This window comes from Chaetomium globosum, genomic scaffold (genome assembly GCF_000143365.1).
Source record: "Chaetomium globosum CBS 148.51 scaffold_3 genomic scaffold, whole genome shotgun sequence".
In the NCBI taxonomy this organism is placed as follows: Eukaryota; Fungi; Ascomycota; class Sordariomycetes; order Sordariales; family Chaetomiaceae; genus Chaetomium; species Chaetomium globosum.
Window position 1 is genome coordinate 2,876,128 of NT_165978.1, and position 8,096 is coordinate 2,884,223.

Genomic DNA, 8,096 nt, shown 5'->3' on the forward strand with positions numbered 1-8,096 from the left:
GTCAACTCGCTTTGCAGGGGGGATGGTGGGCAGTGTCTACGCGTGGATGTGGGAGCCGGAGTATTAGGCCTTGTAGGAAGTTCCATAACCCACGGCCTCAGGTTGTCCGGGGACTGAGCAGCCGGAGCCCAGTCTCGTCGTTGAAGTTGGAGTCAATAAGGGAGGATCCGTTCTCATCAGAGTCAGGGCCGAGCATTTCTTCCTCATTGCCCCAACCTGAGTGAACCGTTGGGGGGGGGGGGGGGCGGGGACGTACTTGGGGCAGCAGTAGGTGTAGTGCGCCTGCGACGCGGAGTTGCTCTCGAGGACGGTGGTGTGGACAGCGTGGTAGGCCTCGGGGCAGACAAAGGTCGGGCCTAGCGCGGTGGACGGGTCCGCATCGCTGGGCTGGTCCCACCAGGATCTTTGCACCGGGGGGAAGCAGGCGTTCGCGCCGGGCTCGAACCGTGTGTAAACGGGGTCCCAGGCCAGGATGGTGCCGTCGTTGACCTGGCGGTAGATGCCTTCTTCGCATCCGGCCAAGGAAGGGTAAGGGGTCGGGAGGGGGAAAAAATCGACGGGCGTGCCAAAAAGGGTCCCCGGCGTTGGCTCTGTGTCGGACATGGTGCGTCTCCCTGCCGCAACGGCCGTCGTTTCTTTTTGTTGTTTTGGGGCAGATTGCAGCGACGGACGGCTCGGATTGAGAGCCCCGGGACGCGTCAATGCGACCAGGCTGCTTGGTTGCTACGCTGGAGTTGCAAGGATTTCAGATGCCGGAGATAGAAGCCCGGGGCCGATTGGAAGGCCTGACCTGCACATGGAGGTCATCATCCACGCCCGACATATGCGTTTTAAGCCTGACATATTTTCTTTTTGTTTTAAAGGTGCACTTCGATGTACAAGCTAAGAGCTGCCGGGCCGGGGAGGGGGTAGATGCGTGGTGTGAAGAGTGGTGGTTGGAATGGTATATTGTCCGTCGTGACATGTGATTGAAGGAGCTATGAAGCATTACGACGACGAAAATCACGACGCCCTCCTCAACCGCTTTCTAGGAGATTCCGGGGAGGGCTGGCAACGTTCGGTTACGCTGCTCTGCTATCTGCGGACTTTTTGGAACAGGGCATCGATGCACTATGGGCCGAAGCGGAAGCAAGTCTTTTTCTTGAACGGCCTCCTCTTGAAGGCTGGAAGGACGACCTCCGAATACACTGGGAAAGAGAGAAGGGATGACGAAAACGAAAACGTACGCTGTGCGAGTGAAGTTTGCGGGTAGCATTTGGCCAGGAAGCAAATCCGAGGCGTAGGGATCGATGCTTGCGGTCTCGTTGGACCAAAGGCACCGAGCTCATGACAATCCGGATGCCACCAGACTGTCTCATCTCAAGTGCCCATCTTCCTCCTCCTCCATGAAAGTCGACTCAGACATACCGAGATGCGAGGGTGCAGGGCGGCACATCGCTAGCGACGAGTATATGGGCGCAGCAGGGTTGCCACGATGACCGCTGATAGCGGAGCGATCCAGGGCGCTAGTTGTCTTGCTGGCACGATCCGGGCCAAGGGAGTCCCTGGGGAGGATCGTAGCAATCTCCGAATGGATTTCGTGCCTCCCTTCAACCTAGGCGAGTTATGAGACTAGCGAAATGCCCCGGGCCTAGAAGGCAAAAACGGTCTCTTCGTCAGGGTGCTCCTTGATCTTGGGGTCGAACGCCCAGTCGAAGCTCCACCACTGTGGTGGAACGAAGTCTTCCAAGTCCATAAGGTTCATCTGGCCCCAGGACATATCATAGACCAAGTCCCAGCATTGGCTGTCTGGGTACTTGCGTTTGGGGTTGCCTAAGTCGACGGGCGGGAGGGGAAACTTTTCCAGGTCGATTCGGAGAACGTAGCGGGAGTCCAGTGAACCTATGTTGAAATAAACGGACTTGCCGCTGTAGGCGGGTCTCTTCCCGGGCTTGGGCCTTGGAGGAGACGGCGGGGGCGTCTCGGGCTGCTCTGGAGACGGCGGGGGCTCGGGAGGCTTGGGCGGCTCGGGGGAGGGCGACTGAGTCGGCTCAGGAGTGGCGGCCGCATACTTATTCTTATTCTTTGAGAACTCGCTTCTCTCGAAATGGATTACCAGATACCAGCAAGCCCACCCCTACTCGTCCTGGTCTTCCAAGAAGACTCAACGCCATGAGAAGCTCGCTTCTCCAAACGGATGACCAGATACCAGCAAGCCCACCCCTACTCGCCCTGGTCTTCCAAGAAGGCTCAATAGCCCACCTGATACCAAGACCAGGACGTATCGCTAGGGAGCGGTTTCTAGAAACCTCGTTGCCGGATAATCGCCGTCACGGCCTTGCTCATCGAGCCCCATAGGCGGGAAGTGGCCGGCAAAGTAGTCCATTGTATATGTTGATGGTGAAAAAACCGAGTCGATCGTGGCCTCGCGCTTCGATACGAGTGCTGAAACGCTTGGACTAGGAGAAGAAGAGCAACGCGTTACCGTGGCCTTGCTGCCGGCATGCCGACTCCATCTCGATGGAGGACGCATGTGAGGGGTTCTGATTCGCCTGCCGGTGTCTGGTAATTGTTAGCCCGAGAATAAAACTATGGGTAGGTAGCAACACCTTCGGACGGCAGTGTTTCTTCTTCAGATGGCATGTCCGTCGCATGTTCAGATTGTGATTGGGACAGAATGGCATGTCCGTTGGATGTCAGAGGAGTGTCCATCGCATTGTTCAAACGGTACCTGAGATGTGATGAATCTCTGAGAAGATTTGGGTTTATACAGGCAAAGTGACCTGGGCCAAGGTCGGCAACCGGGCCCGATACCTGAACACTGCCGAACTACCTTAGCGGCGGTGGCAACCCTGCTGCACCGACATATTCGTCTCTGACAATGCTTGCCTCTTCGCAGCAGATGGATATACACCTTTTCAAGGCACGAAGAAGCGCCTCGAGGAACAGAGTCTCCCACATCGAACCCTGTGGTCGGCGGTAGATCCCACCAAGCCAGAGGGTTTATTCTGGACCAACGACTTCTGCCAACAGCAATGGGCTTCGAATCCGTGGGTGCAGATGTACGACAATACATACAAGACGAACAACGAATTCTTCATCGACCCAGATATTATAAGATCGCCCCAACCCCAGTCGGCTACGGCTAGCGATTATCCGTTGGGTTTAGGTTATAATAAGGAGGAGGAGGAGGAGGAGACCGAACAGGGCCGAAGTATCGACCATTCCGAGGATTGGTACAGCGAGACTATACGGGAGATATCTCCCTATCTCGATCTTTCTATATATCGTCGCTGTTAAGTGGCTATTTGCAACGCGTTATTGTTATTATTATTTACTTTATCATAATACCCATTTGCTTACTAGCGTAGATATACGCTACCCCGATGCGATATTCATTTGATAGGAGCGCCTGGTACGTCGGGAGGACTTAGATAGACACAGCCGATACAGGTTTTTACCAGTTTCCCTATATCCTTGGGCAAATACCGACGTCGAATACAAAGTTCTCTTTCCCAAATATACCTATATTTTCGAGGCTTTACTTTTAGTTTAGTTACTCTGTTTCCTTAAATGTTGTTGTTTTGTTTTCACTTTCATCTTCTTTTTTATTCGAGACTTTATTTTTCTTTCTTCTTACCTTTCCCAGCCGGCGTTTTGGCCAAAGGGCGGTGATTCATGATGAATGCGGGAAGGGTGATCGCTAGCCGGATATTGTCTGCGTTTTCCTGACCTTTGGTCACACATAACATTGGAGCTGGAAAAGGGTGGCCTGGTTTGCAACCGTGAAACAAAGTGCTCGATCATTCATCTCCGTTCCTCTAAACTGCTATCATGCACCTACTTCAAGAGTAAATGATAGCGGAGATCGGGCCATGTAGCCACGCTCGAAAAGCCGCTCGACACATGCCCGTCCCCTCAGCCCGGCGTCCATGGCAGCCAGACAGGAATAACAAACGACGGCCGAGTCCCTGTAGACATGTTCGACGCCGAACACGCCCTCCCCGGAACCGTCCTCGACTCCCGCGAGCACGAGACCGGGGGCAACCCTGAGAACACCGCGTAGATGAACGATCCAGCCAAGAAAAGAAATGAAACTCCAACTCCCCGCCATGGATCCTCCCACCAAACCCAGCAAAACGAAACACAGCCCACGCCCCCAGAGGTATCGGATCCCACCCCAATGAACCATTTTATATCAGCAAGCAGCCGCAATGAGATGATGGAAGATGACGCGTCGCACCAATGAAACACCACTGTAATAAAAATAACAAGGAAAAGAAAAGAGAACAAGATCGCTGGTGGCCATTGCTGGTTGGCACATGCAACACCAAGGCAATAATGATAATGCCATGTCCCTGGAGGGTGATCTGGTCGCAGGTTGAAAAAGGTGGAATGACAAGAACCCGTCTCATAAAGAAGTGAAAAGAGATGGGATAAGAGTAAAACGTAAAACGGGAGACGGGGCGTGTGCTGGATGCGACAACCCATCTCCGCATGCGAAACCATCCAACCCCGATGGAATAAACTAGGCCGGTATGAAGAGAAAAACCACAATGCGATCCCCCTTTTCCGATGGTGTGTAAAGCGCCGGTGCTGTATCAATCCTCCCTTCCCAAGTCTTTTGCTGGTATATCCCAGATGTCCATGTGCCTGTGCTTGCCCCGAGTACGATGATGATCCCCGCATATGTTGTGTTTTTTTTCTTCTTTTTCTTTTTCTTTTTCGCTGATGCGTGTTATTCTGGTCGTATCGTACCGCATAAAAAGGTGGGTGTCGTGGCGCAAGTAGTCCTCGTGTATTGGAAAAGGGGCCATGGCCCCCGTTCGTGCGCTCGTCCACTGCCGGAAAACAATTACTCCCCACCTCCCCCCAAGTCCGGCCATCCGCTGTTGGAAACCACGCCCAACCTTTGCCAGAACTCCAACGCATCCCCTAATGACCATGAAGGGGACCCGTACCATTGATCGATGCTGACTCTGGGACGCTGACAGTGATGCCCAACCGACGCAACGCCTTGAGCGCATGCCCCCTCACTCCGCCTCCCTTCGTGACCTTGCGCCCTGCTCATCCTCATCATGTATGTGCAAACCCCGAGGTGAGATGAATGCCCGCGTGACCATGGCCCATTAAAGAGCCCCGAAACTCGAGTGCTCTTTGCCAAATCCCGAGGGGATCAAAAAGCAGACTCTAAGTTTCTGATGCCCGCCGCAAAAACCCAGTCAGAAGACCGACAAATGCAACAACCGAAAAACCCACAAAACATCGTAAACCTGGGAATCATTACGTAGGTGAAAACGGAAAAAAAGGAGAAAAAAAGAATGCCTGAACCCAGATCGTACGCCGTTGAGCTGCTGTATGGGAAGACGCCGCCGCATGCGAGTAATGCGCCCGAGGCCGTTCTGAAACATCCACGCTTCATTAATCATCGACCCATCATATACGATGAGAAAGCCGAGGTGGTGCCAGCCATCGCATGTCCGTTTCCGCTGTACATGCCGCCCCAAGGGTTACTGGGCCCATTAGCGCCGGTGGGCGAGGCGTAGAAATTAGTAGCCGTGCCGGTGGCGAGAGCAGACGACGCCGTATATCCACTACGGTTGGAGCCGAGGCCGGGAGGCGCGCTCAGACCTGGCGGAGGTCCATTGGCGGTCGTGAACCCGCCGTTTGACCCGGAGTGGATTCCGTTCATGCTACCCAGGGCACCCGCGCCGTTTTGGGCCTGGTTCTGGCCAGAACGGACACCGAGCGGGTTCTTGGAGAAGCTTAAGCGAATGCCGCCTTTGACGCTGTTGTGGAGAAGCTGTCCGTAGAGGTCGTGCAGGGCCTTGGTCGCGAAGGTCACATCTTCAAACTCGACAAAACACATAGGCCCGTTCTGCTTGGTCCGAAAGCAGAGCCGCTTGTATCCTCGTTGTCGCGAAAACAGGGCTTTGAGTTCCTCCTCCGACGTGTCGAGGGGCAAATTGCCGACATAGAGCGTGTTGCAAGGCGGGTTCTGGTCGGCGGGGTTAGCCGGCGGGAAGTTGTTCATCCGGTGTTGGACCTGAGAATTGTAGCCTGTTCCGGGTCCGCCCATCGTGGTCGGAGACATGGTGTTCGACAGCCCCGAGAGCGACCCTATGTTGGCATGGCCATAGAACGGCATCACGGCGTGCGCGCCGGGACTCGGGGAGGTGGTCAGCGAGAGGCCCGCCATGTGAGATATGGGTAGCTGCGGTGCTGTCTGGCGGCGCTGCAGGCCGTTCTCGGCAAAGCCAACCGGGTCGTTGAGCAGTTCCTTGGTTTCGTCGTCTTCGGCGGAATCGATTAGCGACTTGCCCGTGACCTGAGCGCCATTCGCAAGATGGTTTCCGATCGGCGACTGGGGCCCGAAGAGGTTCTGGTAGGAGGACGGGCCGGTCTCGTGGGTAGCCAAGTCACCTCCATACATGCCGTTCATGGGAGGAGAGATCTTTTCCAACGACTGGAACGTTCCATCGAATCGCGATTTATGCCTTGACGATGGTGCGGATGGGGTCGCGGAGACGGCTCCGTTGGATGCACCGGTGGCCATGTCAATCGGAAATCGGTTCCCTGACGTGGTGGGACTTGCGCTGCCTAGAATCTCGACGACCATCTCGGCATCATTCGAGATGTTGGACCTACCATCCAGCATGTTCTTGGCCTCCTGGGCGCCAGCCGGGCTTTTGAATTTGAGAACGGCAGATCGGAAGCCTGCATCGGCAGATTGCTCGGCGGGCAAGACCTCGACATCGACGAGATCCTTGGAAAAGACCATCATGAGGCGCAGCGACTCTTCTGACGTGTTCAGCGGGAGGTTCCGGATCAGCGCCGAAGAGAGCGTTGGGGGCGTCACGGACAACGGCGTTCCCTGTGGCTTATGCGCGTCGCGATCATAGGAATTGGTATTCGGGAGAGATGGCGGGTAGCCCGACTGAGGAGTGGCGGTAGGGCGGTAGGCCTGCGGTGGCGGGAGAAAGGCCGGAACGGCCATGGTATTCTTTGTTGTGGTTGCGAGAAATCGGTTCGGCGACAGAGTGGCGTCGGTGGACGCGCCGGAAGTTGCACTAGGCGGGCTGTACTCCCCGTTCATGCCTCGCGCAGTGCAGCGTTGCGCGCGGCGAAGGAGAGGGTTTTGAATCGTCGAAGCGACGATCGCGCTGATCGAGGGAGGAGAACGAGTGGAAACGCGCGGCGGTGCGCGACTCGAGTGGAGAAGCTGTCAGGTACCGCGAGGTAAATGAGAGCGCTGCTTGTGGTTTGTTGGATTGTCGGAGTGGGTTGTCTTTCGGTTGGGACGCGGCAGCGGACTCCAAACTAAGTAAAAATAAAAAATGACGACGGTGAGGGGCGCGCGCAATAAGACAGCGGGTGGAGGAGCGCGGTGCAGGTACAGATTACAGGAGCGCAAGGAGAAAGATGACCGGGAGGGAAAAAAAAGTTGGGGGTTGGAGGAGAGATCTGGTGTGGGATGGGTGAGGTGAGGGGGGTGCTTTGCACAGTGGGTGTGGAGGGAGCTGCCAGTGCTGCCACAGCGGGACTTCGGTTTTTGGCGAGGGAGGAAACCGCTTGGGCCGTTCCCAGTCAATGGGAAGCTTTCCGGGGGCACCTCATCGGGGGTGGGTGGTGGGGTAAATTACAAAGCCTTACAGTATCCGTACCAGTTGGCGCTAAGGAAAGGATCCGAAGTGTGTGGTACAGTGCAGCTTTTCAGAACCAAACTTTTGCGCGTTGGCCAGACCATCCCTAGCGAGGATCGCGAGACAAGGAATAGAACAACTTCGCGGACTCTTTGAGGGCTTCCCTTTGAGATGACGCAGATTGTACCAAGAGAGTTGTCAAGGTTGCTTGTTCTGCGAAACAATGAACGGTAATGTAGAAGTTGGGCGACGGGGGAAAACCGTCAGAGGACGGGAGCTTTCCGGTTTGACAGGCCGAGGAGCTGTCGACTTTGGCCTGGCGCTGCCCGGGTGTATCCGACATCTTGAAGGCATATACGACTGGATCTGTACAAGATGAAAAACAGCGGGGCTTGGAACAGTCACTGTCATCTCGGTACACTAAAAGAGCGTAGTATAGTAGCAGCAGGGTTTAACAAAAGCAATAGCATCTCA

At 55.2% G+C, this 8,096-nt stretch overlaps 4 protein-coding genes across 4 annotated transcripts; all 4 read right to left on the reverse strand.

Annotated features, from left to right (window-relative positions):
• Window positions 1–63: 63 nt before the first annotated feature.
• CHGG_06234 (uncharacterized protein) lies at window positions 64–603 on the reverse strand (the record flags this gene model as incomplete). Its single annotated transcript, XM_001222328.1, has 2 exons — window positions 64–172; window positions 257–603. The coding sequence occupies 2 exons, from the start codon at window positions 601–603 to the stop codon at window positions 64–66; spliced, it is 456 nt and encodes a 151-aa protein (XP_001222329.1).
• Window positions 604–1,630: 1,027 nt separating this feature from the next.
• On the reverse strand, window positions 1,631–2,365 carry CHGG_06235 (uncharacterized protein; the record flags this gene model as incomplete). Its single annotated transcript, XM_001222329.1, has 2 exons — window positions 1,631–2,078; window positions 2,289–2,365. The coding sequence occupies 2 exons, from the start codon at window positions 2,363–2,365 to the stop codon at window positions 1,631–1,633; spliced, it is 525 nt and encodes a 174-aa protein (XP_001222330.1).
• A 1,009-nt stretch (window positions 2,366–3,374) lies between these two features.
• CHGG_06236 (uncharacterized protein) lies at window positions 3,375–4,093 on the reverse strand (the record flags this gene model as incomplete). Its single annotated transcript, XM_001222330.1, has 3 exons — window positions 3,375–3,504; window positions 3,620–3,707; window positions 3,820–4,093. 3 exons carry the CDS (start codon window positions 4,091–4,093, stop codon window positions 3,375–3,377), a joined length of 492 nt encoding a protein of 163 aa, XP_001222331.1.
• Window positions 4,094–5,404: 1,311 nt separating this feature from the next.
• CHGG_06237 (uncharacterized protein) lies at window positions 5,405–7,965 on the reverse strand (the record flags this gene model as incomplete). Its single annotated transcript, XM_001222331.1, has 2 exons — window positions 5,405–7,201; window positions 7,810–7,965. 2 exons carry the CDS (start codon window positions 7,963–7,965, stop codon window positions 5,405–5,407), a joined length of 1,953 nt encoding a protein of 650 aa, XP_001222332.1.
• Between the last annotated feature and the right edge of the window lie 131 nt (window positions 7,966–8,096).